General features: G+C 48.5%; 1 protein-coding gene across 1 annotated transcript in view; it reads right to left on the reverse strand.

The window, feature by feature from the left end:
• LOC142564195 (putative cytochrome P450 301a1, mitochondrial) overlaps window positions 1–15,377 on the reverse strand; it is a 208,962-nt gene that overhangs the window by 32,291 nt on the left and 161,294 nt on the right. Inside the window, exon 8 of the mRNA XM_075675099.1 lies at window positions 3,956–4,186. Within this exon, the coding sequence (XP_075531214.1) occupies window positions 3,956–4,186 (231 nt within the window). The remainder of the gene's footprint in view (window positions 1–3,955; window positions 4,187–15,377) is intronic.

Consider the following 15,377-nt stretch of genomic DNA (forward strand, 5'->3'; position numbering starts at 1 on the left):
TGACTGGACTAGTAAGAGTAGTCTTGTCAGGGAGCACGTGTAAGGACACAAGCCTCTCAGTTTTCTGAAGCGCCAAGGCACACAAATACCTGTGCCGCTTTATGGTCATCGTTTCCGAGCGCAATTTCTGGTTGTGACATGTGGGCAAGTATTCTCAGGTAGAAATTTCAGCTCTCAATGAACATCTATTTCTCATCAGGAAACCACAAGATGTAGCCGACTTCCTCATGGATGGTTACCCGCACTGTGTAAGTGCTTTCTCCATTTCCATGAAGGACCTCTTGTAGTCTCTGCCTCAAGCCGTCTTCTGTGAGGAAGTTAAAAAATGCGTTCAGCGTTACACAGAATCTGAGGTTCTTTTGAACTTTGCGGTACAGACAGAGAAAACTATGCTGACTCTTGAACTTTTGCTTTCAGTGGGCGGTCATCATCCGGTAGCACAGGTGGTTCATTGAAAATCAGGGTGTGTGCATTGGGTCGCGTTTGGCCCCAGTCCTCAGTCATATTGCTCGGTATGACAGGTGCCTGAAGGCTAACCTTGATGAAACAACGGCCGTTTTGATATTCCGCTATGTTGACAACTTCTTAGTAATTTTTCCTGCATAGCAGTGCGACGCTCGGCAAAACGTCGAAAAGGCTTTTGCCATTTTTTTTCCTAACGTGGGATTGACAGCTGAGTTTGCGGTGAATAACAAGCTGAGGTTGTTAGAGTAGAATTTTTTTTTTTCATGCAGAAACATATCTGTTGGAAATATGCCCCTTGCTTAAGAGAAAACCTGCTCCCGTTTAGTTCCTCACATTCGAAGCTTGTTAAGTGGGGATAGAAAAGCATGCATGCATCGTTGTCAAGATGCTGCCACCCCCAGGGTAAAATAATCTTTCAATGGAAAGTTGAAATACTAAATCAGGGTGTCTACCAAGTTGACATTTCCAAATTCCCTGAGTTTTCCAGGTTTCCCTGAGTGCCTTTGCACATATCCCTGAGTGATGCAGAACTATGTTTTATGTCAAGACGGGCTGAAAACATATCGCCTGATTCTGTGGCTCTCGAGTAAGCACATGAAACAAATAAAAAAGCGACTTAATCCAATTTGAATACTAAGGAGTAGTGTTTATTCAAAAAGAGAATAGAAGGCAGGTGTTAGTAAAATGCACAGCAAATAAAGTGTCTTCGAAAAAAATTGCAAATGAAGTCGGACATTCAAAAATACGAATAAAAAGGAGATGCACATAGAAGCAAATATATTCGAATATGAGCTATTTCTGTCAACTGATAGCAAGCTCAGTGGCATGAGGCCCGAACTCTGTCACAATGGAGATTCTCTCTCAACCACTCGTAAGTCAACCTCAACTGTCCTGACATACTCTCAGCCGAAGCATGACGCCTGAGTGTTGTGTTTCACTGCTTTAACGAGCTTATTTTGGTTTGGATGAGGGACACCTGCATCTCGGCATCAGCCAAAACTTTGTTTTTTCAGCTCAAGCTCCTTCAAAACGGCGGCAGCAAGCTTCCTTTCCCGTTTATTCCTCAATGCGTACATCATTTCTGTTCTTGTCCTCCTTCTGCCACTCGTTCGCCCCAAGGACCATTTGAAGCATGTTGGTCAGTTGCACTGACCACGGCCGATTTTTAGAACTCCTTAGGAGTCGCGAATATGTTCGAAAAATCGGCCGAAAAAATAAATGCGTGTCATTTACTGCCCTTAGGGGCTCAAACCGCCACAGGCACGTTCGAAAACGCTCTGAAGGCCTGTCGGTACACATATTAGGCATATCGGTGCACGTACTGCGACAGGAAATACCGGGTGCACGTGTGTATAATTAAGGAATACATATGTTTTCCGTGGCAATAGCCCCTTCCCACGCTTGTTATGCTTCACTGCAATACTTTTGTGCATGCTTCACCATGTAAGATTTCTGTACAGAAGCGAAGCTAACTTTCGGGAACCGGCATTATGCAACGCGCCGTGTTTTCTAAGTTTCTAAGCCAATCGCGAGGAACTCAAAGGCGGAGTCCGTGCAATTGCTGACAGTAGCTAATTCTTTTAATAAAAAACTCGGCACCCAACGGCAAGAAGCTTCATAGCGAACGTCGAAGCAGCTAGGCCTAGCGTTGCCGCAGTGGTGGCAATGGCTGCCAGCGGATCCGCGTGCGAGAGTGCCGGTTCGAGGTGGCGAAGTAATCAAAACGGCGGTAGTGGTGCCGTTGATTATTGGCGCTTTGGACCTGCGGTCAGGGCAAAACATCCGGAAAATCGGACGGCGAAGAGTTCTTGCGTCCGAAATTTCACACGTTCTGATACGTTGACCCTATGGGGTACGTCGCGATGCCGCGAAGCCGTCCAAATTATCGGGAATCCGCAAAGGCGGTCGTTGAGTGCACACTAGCAACTCCTGCAGCCGACGACAGGGCGTCAAAGACGATTCATTACGATTCCTGTCTGTTTCTCGAGCCAGCATTACCGCGTGTTTCGACGCTTTCAATAAAATTGCCGCTAATTTTCCCTGATAGAGGCCCAAATTCCCTGAGTTTTCCCTGACTTTTTTCCAGACTACTCAAAATCCCTGAGAATTGCCGGTTTTCCCGGTTGGTAGACACCCTGTAAATGCTGCAGGCTTCCTTGGCAACCTGCTCTCAGGCATAGCGGAATCGCTTGTTGCGAATTATAAGAGTTAAGAAAGAAGTGCAAGACAAGCCGCCTTTGAGGAGGAACCCAAGGCAAATATTTATGCTAAGCCTTACGTTCACATACTGCCCAATCGCCTGAAAAGCATTATTGAGAAAGCAGGTCTCACGCTTGTATTTTAAATACAATACGGCATAAGCTAGGGTCCATTTGTAAGCGCCTCACACTAAGATTGCACATTCAGGCCCGGCTGTAATAGTAAACATACAAAAAAGTATCCTAGACTGCAGCATAGGTGTTATCTACCGCATTTCATTGTCGTTTGGCCACTGCTACATTGGCCCGACAACGTGATGTATTAACCACCGCCTAGCAGTACTTCACGTACGGGGCAGGAATCTGGAGGCTTAGGAAAAGGGTTCTACTTAAATTCAGTACTTCGCAAGGAGCTATGGAAAGAAGAATGATAGGTGTAGCGTTATGGGATAAGAAAACAGCAGATTGGGAGAGGGAACAAACGCGAGTGAATGACATCTTAGTTGAAATAAAGAAAAAGAAATGGGGGGGCATGGGCAGGACATGTAATGAGGAGGGAAGATAACCGATGGTCATTAGGGTTACGGACTGGATTCCAAGGGAAGGGAAGCGTAGCAGGGGCGGCAGCAAGTTAGGTGGGCGGATGAGATTAAGAAATTTGCAGGGAAGACATGACCACAATTTGTACACGACCGCGGTAGTTGGAGAAGCATGCGAGAGGCCTGTATCCTTGGGCTTAACCAGGCTGATAATGATGATGATGACGAATAGAGCACGCGAATCTGATGCGCAAGTCTGCTGGCAGCCACATGGCAAGTGGTGTTGTTCCAAGTACAAGTGAACCCCTAGTTTGGACGATTGCCAAGTTGCAGCTAAATACAGTGACAAAAGAGCATGCGAAATCCTTCATACCTTTATTATTCGCGATGCAGGTGAAAAGAAATACGTGAGTACGCCTTCAATTACCCTTTTAGATAACGAGTACCAGCATATCTTGAGACGATGCCTTTTCTTGCACGTGTGGCTACGCAGCTAATTCACTCCCTATCTTTTCTCCTTCCAACAAGTCCAATATATATATTCCCGAAATCTGAGCAGTAACTTCGCTGTTAGTGTGTACTCTGCGCTGTCACCTTCTTACTTGTGCGCATTAAAAAAGTGTTTTTCCTTGTTTACACGATTCTAAGCACCGCTTTCGATTGAACTTAATTAACCGCTTCACCAACGTATCGCTGCACATGTGCGCTGCCTCTCATTGATATTTCGTAATTTCTTTGCGCTGTGGAACGTACCTTCGCCACAAGAATGCACAACTCCATCTCAGCGATTCTTCTGCCAATGCACATTCTTGGTCCAATGCTGAATGGGAGAGAGGCGAATGGGTGCAGGTTCCAAGTATCGTCATTCGTCTTGGACGAATGATCATCGCTCGATCGCAGCCACCTTTCAGGTAGAAACTCCGAAGCCCTGGAGAAGTTCTCCTCCAGCCTTCCAGCTACGAAGGGCTCTGTTCGTAACACAGTCTGAAAAAGTTTTGTGCACAATATTGCAGCCAACATCGTTCAAATACCCGTTTGCAGCAGTAGCATAGCGACAAGAAAACGTTGCTCGAAAAGAATGGCACAAGTACGGAATAGTAGCGGACGAAGAAATTCGCTGCATCTGCATATGAACACTTGAGGGAAAAGAATGCGTAAGCATATATAGTACGCGTCTTTGTGTACAAGGAAATCGCCTGCGCTTTACTATGTTATTGTAAAGTCTTGATGAGGGCTAGTTGGTTCATATTTAGAACTGAGGTTAAACAGCTCGAATAAGGCAAAGGCATGAGGAAGCAAATACCATGGACAAGCTTGCTGTGGTATTTGTTTTCTCGTGTCCTCGTTTTATTCGCGCTGTTTAACCTCAGTTCTAAATATGTTATTATCTTCGCCATTGTGTCTATCATGCCGGCTCAACATGAAACATCAGTCAGCAGCGTATTCAGGAATCAACAATAGTAGCGCATGCAGCACACTCGCCTGCCACGAGCCGCAATTTCTTAAACAATGGTCGTCTCGTGAAGTTATCGTGTAATATTCTGTTATTAATGCGATTAGCATTCTTAGGGTGCCAGATGTATTTTCTCGAGGCTTTCGCTCTGTCTGGCCATCTTTTTATGCATCCAACCGTTCTCCCGCGAACTGAGGTTGCTGGGCAGTGCATGGTCTAACGAGCAACACATCGGGCTGTTGATGCTGAGGGAACAATTTCGAGACCAATCATCGGAACAACTTGCGTCACTGGCTATGTACTACTTGCTATGTACTACTGTTCATAGAAGCTCTTTGATGCCTACTTCACAACTGCCAAAAATTATAAACTGGATATGTGGGGAACATGACTGAACTTGAAAGGGAAGCTTGTCATCCACCCGAATGTAGCACGAAGGTACAAAGTGAAACCCTCGCCCTCCTATCTAATAGCCTCCTGGTTAGATTGGCCGGTAGAGGGACAGCCAGGAAAGGCATTGGCACCGAGTTCGAAACCTAGACAACGAGGAATTATTGCTCAACAACGGAACTTTGTTCCTCAGAAGCCCGTCTGGCTTCATTTGTAGCTTCGTGCAACATTTGGTGGAAGAAGATTTTCGCTTTCATGACACTTCCTCCACCTTGCGGGATTCCCCAAAACTGATTCGCCTTCCTGCGTTTAGAGCTGCTGATTAATTTGCCCTCGCGCTGCGATCTACTAACCTCCGCATTAGCTGACATAGCAGAGCGACCACCATGATAGGCATTGGGCTAGGTCTACAATCCCCGACCCGGACTACTTTTATTGCGATAACACTTATATGGACACTGCGAGCGCATTCTTGCCGTCGCCGTGATGTTCCGCATAAAATCCAAGGATGACCAGAACAACGCCGCGTGTCGTATGCTGCATATGCGAGTGAAAGGACGCGAGCGAATTCGACGATCACGGCTCCATCTGACGCGCGCGAATTCAGAAAGCGGACGGAAACGCGCAGTTTTCCGTCGCGCGAAAGGCCCTTGAGGGGGGGGGGGGTTGGAGGGGGCGGCTTTGCGCTCCGACAGCAACTGCGAATTTTGCGACCGAGCGCTAGGCGAACTGATGACCGCGGCTCAGTCTCGCACACCATATATGGAGGCAAGCAGGGAGGCAGCACGGTAAGGAGGGAGTGCGGTTTCGACTCCACCTACACACGTGTTGCACTTAGTTGGGCCGCGCACGGTCGCGCGCGCGTGTTGTGTGTTGCGTGTTGTGAAAATGATCCGCAGACGACTTATGCCTTTGGGGGCGCTGTGTGTCCGCCGCTCTTGCGTTGAAGCCCCATTAGCCCCGAGAACGACCTAGAGGGGCGCTCCGAGCGCCGCTCGCGTGACGTCAGGGCACGGACTGGGGCCTGTGGTCTGCTGCAGTTCGGGCGGTGTCCGCACGCCTTCTGCAGTGTTTCCGTTTGTTCGCTCTCCTTCCCAATGCTTGTATACTTTGACGGGCCTGTCAAATATATATTTTACGATGTCTTCGTTCGCGAAAATGTAATCAAGGAGCTTATTTCCAAGAGGACAATATATTTCTCGAAGGCAAGGCTATAGAGCCACCCGATGGAGCTCGAACCAGCCCATTACAGGTTTCTCATGCGTGGATCTACACTTTCCAGTGGTAGCTCACGTGAATAATAAAAGCATAGACGCAAAAGCACAGCAGATAAGAATCTAGTTAAGATTCCATACCCACCATGGTGCAATATGCGTGTCACAAATAAACGCTGACTATATATGATTTCTACATCATTTCTCTTGATTTTAACCCGCTAAAACATGTTTGCTCACGACGAATAGTTCACGGTATAATATCAAATTTTTCTATTTCTTCACAGAAACACTCCGCAGTAACACGAGGGCTTAACTACCACTGCACTTTATATTCGGCCAGCACCACTTGCGTTTTAACTGGTTCTCAAAATTAGGCCGTTCTTCACCGGTTAAATTTAAGTGGCGGTAACTTGATGCAAAGCTGATTGAGGTTTACAGCTGTTTGCAGCACACAGAAAGGAATGTACCAATATTTATTTCCTTTCCGTGCTACACGTTCAACTCACTTCAGTAATTTCCTGGTGCTTCTTTCTTGAGAAACATACATGATGAATCTGTTTGAAGAACTCACACAGGCTGCTGCTGTCAAATATTTGAGTGAAACATGCATTTTGGACCGGTTCGCTGCGGCCAGCAAGAAGCCTAAGGCCCATTTATTAGTAGTGTTGCACATATTGAAGATATCATTGTTCCCCAGTGGAGGTCAAGTGTTCATGTGAGACTTATGGTGTCTTCATTAAGAGGCGGGTACGCGAGGTTTTCTTTTATGCACTGACGAAGCAAATAGTGTTCAGTCTGTGTAATTCAACAACGCGGGATTGAGACATGTTGAGGTAGGACGTGTTTGCATTTTCCATTTCAACGCAGCCTAAGCTGCGCTGTAGTGCCTCGAGCATACTATAGGCACTGTAATTGGAGCTGTAAAGAGCTACTTCATGGTTTCAATTCAAAGTTGTAGAGAAATGCTGCATTTCGCGAACAAAGCGCACCTCGCCATAACGACCGTCGGTTGCTTCCGTTGCGGGTGGGACGTGCCAGATCGTCGATGAAAGCGAGTGAGCGCCACTATGACACATTTCATCGCTTGCAGGTGATTGCATGGTTCTCGATCTATAACCACGAAATTTTCTTTCATATGATTGCTCTTATGATATTCGTGAAGTGTATGTGTACTATACACGATGCGCCGTCGTGTTAACAGCCAATGTGTTTCTGGGTGCCTATTTTAGAGAACGATAAAGTAGTACCAAACCTTTTCACGCGAAATGCGCGCCTATCTCTTCCATTTAGGCCTTAATACAGTTGCCACATTTGACTAAACAACTCACCAAAGTGATAAGAATTATGATGAAAGCTTCGCTGAACAGTGTCCTTCTAACATGGATTTATAATGTTGACACCAAATACCAAGGTATTTCTTCCATGTAAATTGCTATGTCTCTCATACTTAAGTAATAAGGGAATGTTAAGTGTTTAGAGGAACATCATAAATAACTTCGCGTGTAGAACTTGCTGACGTTCTTTTTAAGCAAAATTTATGGACAGGGTGCATATATGCTTTGCAAGACCAGTAGACCCCTTCAGCGCTACATAGCTTGCGATATCCAAGTCTCAAATAGTCATGGCTGACGAAGTTTCAAAGAAGAAACTGCGGTCCACGTATGGCAAACAGAAATGATCCGAAATAACCTTGTGTAAGTACGGCTCAAGCCTCCAATACCCCAAGCACGCACCAAGAAAACGAGCGCACGTGGCAGCCGAGCGAGCCGGAGCGAGTGGCGTCCTGGCCGTGACGTCACTCGCGAGAGGGTGCCCCTCCAAATTCTCCGCTAATACTCCGCTAATACCGCACGAAGGTGTCACTTCATTCGCTGTTGCTGCTTCTTGCTCACACCAGTGTTGTGTGTCCGCGCTCAGCGAGTGTGATGTGCTGATGTTTCCATCTGAACGCTGACACCATATGCTTGTTAATTCAGCTAGCGAGCAAATGTTTAGAAGTTTATACGGTTCATAAGACTACTATGCTTGCTTCGTATAGCTCTGTAATAATTTGCTATAGTAATCGATGCTTCGGCTTACGGGTGAAATTGCGACTTTTTTCAACTGCGAAGCTTTCTTTCCGAGAACGCGTGTTCGTTTTTCTTCTAGCTTCGTGCTACAGTCGAGACTCTGAGAATTTTCCCTTTGACTACACTTCCTCGATCTTGCTGTATTCCGAAAAACTGATTTGCCTTATTAGTATCCCGGCGCTTCGATTTGTTGATTATTTTGCCGTCGCTTTGATCTGTTAACCTCAGGATAAGCTCAGATCGTAGAGTGAACGCCCGGAAAAGCGTTGGGCTGGGTCTCCAATCGCGAAGCAGGACTATTTTTTCCTCAGCTGCGAATATTTATTTCTAAGAAACCCTTATGGGTTTCTTTTGCAGCTTCGTGCTGCAGTCGAGAGTATGAAAATTTTCCTTTAAAGACACTTCCTCGATCTTGCGGGATTCTGCAAAACTATTCTGCCATATTCACTGCCCGGTGCTTCAAGTTGTTGATTAGTTTGCCCTCGCGCTGCAATCTTCTGGCCTCCCAGTCAGGTCTCATGGTAGAGCGACCGCCCCGGAAAGGCGTTTGTCCGTGGCTAGAATCCCGGACGAGGATTACTTCTTCCTAAACAGCGGAACTTTTTTCCTTAGAAAGGCGTCTGGGTTTTATTCCTAGCTTCGCGCTACATTAGCTTAGATGACAATTTTCCCTTTCCTGACACTTTATCCATCTTGCGGAATTCCGCAGAACTAATTCGCCTTATTCAGTAACCCGGCGCTTCGTGCTGCTGATTAATGTGACTTCGCACAGCGATCTGGTAACCTCTAGGTTAGCTCAGATGGTAGATTGACCGCCCGGCAAGGTGTTGGGCTAGGTCTCCAGTCGTGAACCAGGACTACTTCTTCCTCCATTGCGAAGCTTTCTTTCTGAGGAACCCTTGTGGATTTCTTTTCTAGCTTCGTGCTACCGTGGAGAGAACGACAATTTTCATTTTGATGACACTTCCTTGCTCTTGCGAGATTCTGCGAAACTGTTCTGCCATATTCATTGTCCCGGTGCTTCGAGTTGTTGATTAGTTTACCCTTACGCTGCGACTCCCGGCCAGATCCCATGGTAGAGGGACCGCCGCGGAAAGGCGTTAGGCCCGGGATAGAATCCCGGACCACGACCACGTTTTCGTCATCTGCGAAGCTTTATTTCTGAAAAACCCATAAGGTTGTCGTTTGTAGCTTCGTGCTACACTCTGGTGGATGAAATTGTTTATCCCTTTCATGACACTTCCTCCACCTTCTGGCATTATGTAAAACTGACTTGCGCTGCGAATGAACCTCTTTCACATCAACTTGGGTCACTGTGTATGTGCAACCACAGGGTATATGCCCATGCAATGAACTTTTCGACGCCAACACAGGTCACTGGGCATCTACTATTCTTCAACGACAAAGAGATTCGGCAGAAACCATCGCATGAGGCCTGTCGACGATAATGTGTTTAGCATTGAATCACTATAGCGACACAACACATTGGCATTGTCAAAAGGAGTTATGTACGAGGGGTGTACGGTAGCGAGACTCCTATTTCTCTCTTCCGTAAGAGCACTCGGTTCCACCTAGCGGAGGCGTCACGAAGTCCGCGCATGGCGTCTCAAATGCATGAGGCGCCGGTGCGTGCGAACGATCAGGAACGTGAGATCCGGCAGCCAGGCTCCACTCGCGCTTCTTTTTAGAAACGCTGCGCTACCTGGTACCACTTCCGAGAAGTCCGCGCGTGACCTCCGAGACAAGGACCATTACGCAACGGCGCGTGCGAACGCGGGTAATTATTCCCTCGCTTGCAGCACACCTAGCGTGAAATACTCACTGAACTAAGTTTGCGGGATGTTCATTAAAGAGAGTCACCTACCAAATGCATTCATAAACCACCAAGCTAAAGCGTTGCCGCGAAAGCCGTTCATTGAAAAGTGACACATACCCAGTGCATTTGTCGCGTATCCTGCAAAGCGTGGGTTTGCTACCCTGAGGAGCCGTGTCACGTGGGTTTCATGACGAAATTTAAAGGACATTTTATGCCTTTGTAGAGGGGCACATTGCCAGTTGGGCATATTCACCCAAGTTGGCATCATAGACCTTCATTGAAGACCGGCGTGGTCTAGTGGCTACGATACTTGGCCTTCACCCAGGAGACCCCGGTTAGATTCCCAGCATCGGAAGCGTAAAAGCCGCCGTGGTTCCTTAGTGGCTATGTTTGGCTGCTGAGCACGAGGTAGCGAGATCGATTCCCGCCCACGGCGACCGCATTACGAAGGGGGTGAAATGCGGAAATACCCGTGTACTTAGATTTAGGTGAACGTACAAGAACCCTAGGTAGTCAAAATCACCGGAGTCCCCCAGTACGGCGTGCCCATAACCACATCGTGATACTGGCACGTAAAACCCCACAATTTTGTTTCATTGAAGAGCGCGAAACACCTACTGGCACATATGATTTAACCAAGGTTGCCATCAGATCATCATCAAAGAACTGCGCAGACCGAGTGGCATGTGCCCAGTGCCCCAAGCAGGCGTCAAAGGGTTTCATTGCAGAGCGGTACATAACCGGTTGCGCATCTACAGTGACCCATGTCGGCGCGCAAGAGGTTCGTTGAAGAGTGTGACATACGTGCACATTGCCACATATTCATTCACCCAAGTTATTCCGACTGTTTGTTTCGAACGCTATTGCATCAGCGCAACAACCCAATGCGCGACACATGTTCGGCCATGAAGTAGCCAGTGACCCAAGTAGACATAGACATCCAGCCCCTGGATGGTGCGCGAAGTACACTAAGAATGCTAACGCAGTAAAATACATATTAAAACACTTCATGTGTTGGACAGAACGAAACCTGCGCCATTGATATTCAGACCGTCGTCTCTAATACACGTACTGTACTAGGGCTAGCTGGCGGTGCCACCAGATTACGCCGCTTTGTCACAGAGACGCGCTAAAGAGAAGCCATATTGCATACACGCCTTGACATGGCGCGTTTTGGCGGAAGTACTACTGTATGTCGTTTCAATGCTTGAAACCTAATCGTAATAACGTCGAGATCGATAATTTCGAATAATGAAGCGTTCTATGTCGAAGGTTTGCGACCACATCTTTGTGGAGTGTCGAGTTCAAACACAGCCTCCTTCGTTCGTTCGAGGCAGCCTGACAACCGTGGAGACCGGAGCAGGGCGCAAAATAAATGGGGGGGGGGTAATGTGACGTCATTGAACATCATATTAATTCATGTCGTTGCACATGACTGACTGCGCCTCTTTTGTTCTTTCGCGCTGCACGACTGTGGCAGCACCGCGTTTTTACGAGTATGTAAATGCACAGGATAAAGTTTTAATTTTCTTGGTGTTTGCGACTCGTTAACTATCTGAGGAGTGGCCGCAGCCCCAACGCGTGCCACGGAATCAGAACAGTAAAAACGCGGTGAACGCCGAGTCGGCGTCTCACGCGCGTCTCCAAAGCGCCTAGGCTTAGGCGCCTTGGCTCGCTGGCTCCACGCTTCGAAGCTCCGTTTTCGCCTCGCAGCCACACACGGCATGGCGTCGCAAGACCGCAAGTCGCCCGCTGCTCAAGTGAGTCCGGACCAATCTCGTCTCGCATGCTCTGAGAAAATGGCAAGCTCTGTGCAGTCACGGCATTCGTCGCGCTCAGCCCATTCGGAGCGTAGGACCGCCTCGACAACGCCAAGTATGCTCGCCGCCAGAGCAAGAGCGGAGGCCGCCGCGGCGCGAGTGCAGGCTTCTCTTATGAAGAAAGAAGCCGCGGTCAAACTGGAAAAGGCCAAACTCGAAGAACAAGAGAAAAATGCGGCCGAGGAGATCGAACGCAAGAAAGTCGAGCTACACACTGAGTTACATGTGTTGCAGTTGGATAGAGAAGCGGCCACCGCGGAAGCACAAGCAGAGATCCTGGAGGCTGCCGTAGATCAGCACGGCGGGGAGCATCACATCTGTCGGACTGTCGAGGAGGCATCCGAAGACCGCGCTCAACGTACCTAGGACTACGTGCTTGGCCAGGCTCACGTGCGCATTGGCCCGCGCCAGCAATCGCAGCGGCATGACGGCGGAGAGCATTACGTCTTTCAGAACGTTGATGAAGCACCTGAAGACCACGCTCCATGCCCTCCTAGCGCTCACAACCAAGGAATCGCCCAGAACATTGCTCGTCAGCAGGGAGATGAAGCTAACGCCCAGAACTGACCGCCATGGCAAAGTATCTGATTCGACGCGACCTTGTGAGTACCTCTTACGAAGTTTGACGACTGGCCTGAGAACTACCGGGCGTGGAAATCTACATTCAAGGGAATGACACGGACTCTCGAGGTCATGGCAAGCGAAGAACTTGACCTTCTCGTGAAATGGCTTGGTACCGAGTCGTCGAGCTACGCAAAGCGGCTGCGTTCCGTGCACGTCGACAGCCCCGAAGCCGGGTTAGAGGTAGTTTGGGAAAGACTTGAGGAATGCTATGGTCGTCCGGAAATTATAGAAGAGGCCATCTTCAGGAGAATCGCAAGTTTCCCCAGACTGTCCGACAAGGACACCGAGAAACTGAGAGAGCTGGGAGACCTGCTTCTTGAAGTTGAGGCTGCAAAATGTGACCCTCACCTGACTGGGTTTCCTATCTGGACACGGCAAGAGGGGGTAAACCCCATTGTAGAAAAACTGCCGCAGCGCTTGCAAGACATGCGGATAGCGAAAGGCTCGAAGTACAAACAAGATCATCGGGTCGCCTTTCCCCCTTTTTCGTTCTTTGCCAGGTTTATCAGGGACCAAGCGAAAACTAGAAACGATCCTAGCTTCAAACTCAACACCGCAAGTGGCACCCCTTCAAGGCTCCCAAGAGAAGACAGATGGGCAGCGAATGACGGCACGAGAAGAACGCCCATCTCAGTGCAACTGACGGACGTGGAGGCAAGCACCGACCATCCGCCCTCAAACGCACCAAAGTGGCATGATACAACCAAGTATTGTCCTCTCACAGGAAGCCTCACCCCCTCCGGTAGTGTCGCACTTTCAGAGAAAAACCGCTGGATGAACGAAAATGTCTCCTGAAAAATTATGGGATATGCTTCCGGTGCTGCGCTTCAACAGACCACTTTGCAAGAGACTGCAAAACAGTTCTCAAATGTGACGATTGTGGTAGCGAGAAGCATGCCACAGCACTTCATGCCGGAAATGTCAACCATAAGTTTACTGTGGCTCATCACGACTCTGAAGATGTAAGTCTAGACCAAGATTCCGCACTTGAGGTGTCATCAAGTGTGCAGAGGTCTGCGGTCTAAGCGGCGGTGGCAAATCCTGCTCTAAGATCTGCTTGGTGAAAGTTAGTCACCTGACTCAGCCTCACAACACTGAAAAAATGTATGCTATCTTAGACAACCAGAGCAGCAGGTCCCTTGCAAGAACAGAGTTCTTCGACATTTTCGGGCTCAATGGTGACAGTTCCCCCTACACACTAAGGACATGTGCTGGGACTACAGAGGCGATAGGAAGAAGAGCATCCGGCTTTCTAATTGAGGACATTCATGGCTCCGTGAAGCTACCCTTTCCAACACTCATCGAGTGCAACGAGATGCCTAACAACAGGAACGAGATTCCAACACCGGAAGTGGCATCGCATCACCCTCATCTCAGAGCTGTAGCTAAATTCATTCCTCGTTTAGACCCAGAGGCCAAGATTCTACTTCTCCTCGGGAGAGACATCCTCAGAGTACACAAGGTTCGACAACAGCGCAACGGATCGGCTGATGCTCCATTTGCTCAGAGACTGGATCCGGGATGGATCATCGTGGGGAATGTCTGCATAACTCGAAGTCGCACACCGCACTCTGTGAGCAAGCTCAAAACAAACGTCCTTGAAAATGGACGTCCCTCCCTTTTCGAGCCATGCCAGAAGCATTTTCTGGCCAAGGAGAAGCTCGCTGACACGCAAGGATCGACACAATGCTTTCAACCAGCTCAGAACGCTGCTAGGAATGACCACTGTGACGATGGGGGTCGCTGAAACGCTGTTCCACACAACGAAGGATGACAACAGACCTTCCCTTTCTGTCGAGGACAGGAAGTTCTTGAAGCTGATGGACGACGAGTTCTCAAGGGACGAATCCAACAGTTGGGTAGCGCCTCTTCCCTTTCGTTCTCCAAGACCTTGGCTTCCGAATAACAAGTGCTTGGCCGAGTCACGCCTCACTGCTGTCCAACGGACCTTGAAGAGAAAGCTAGAACTGAGGGAACAATTCGCGAGCTTTATGGACAAGATGTTCAAGAACGGCCACGCCGAGGAAGCTCCACCGGTTCGAGAAGGAGAAGAATGTTGGTACCTCCCCATCTTTGGTGTTTGCCACCCACGAAAGCCCGTGGAAACGCGAGTCGTGTTCGACTCCAGTGCACAGTTTAAGGGCGTGTCTCTAAACAGTGTGCTGCTTACCGGTCCAGACATGATCAACAGCCTGTTTGGAGTGCTCATCCGATTCCGGAAAGAGCCCGTGGCCATTACTGTGGACATTAAGCACATGTTCTACTGCTTCCTGGTACGAGACGACCACCGAAATTATCTGATTTCTGTGGTTCCGCAACAACAACATCTATAGTGACGTGGTGGACTACCGAATGAAGGTACATGTGTTTGGAAACAGCCCTTCACCAGCAGTTTCAACGTACGGGCTGTGGAGAACAGCACGAAAAGGAGAGGAAGAATTTGGCAGCGACGTCAGGCAGTTCATCGAGAGAGATTTCTATGTGGACGATGGGTTGAAGTCTCTCCACAACGACAAGGACGCCATCAGCCTAATACGCCGCACGCAACAGATGTTGGCCGCATAAAACCTCAAGCTCCACAAGATAACCTCTAACTGCCCTACAGTGTTGGAAGCCTTTCCAGAAGAAGACCGTGCCAAGGATTTGAAGGATCTTGACTTGAGCAATGGCTCACAGCCGATCCAACGCAGTCTGGGAGTTTCTTGGAATCTGAAGAAGGATGTCTTCACATTTACGACTCCAATCCATGAAAAGTCATTCACTCGGCGCGGTGTCTTGTCAGTGGT

This window comes from Dermacentor variabilis, chromosome 11 (assembly GCF_050947875.1).
Source record: "Dermacentor variabilis isolate Ectoservices chromosome 11, ASM5094787v1, whole genome shotgun sequence".
Classification (NCBI taxonomy): Eukaryota; Metazoa; Arthropoda; class Arachnida; order Ixodida; family Ixodidae; genus Dermacentor; species Dermacentor variabilis.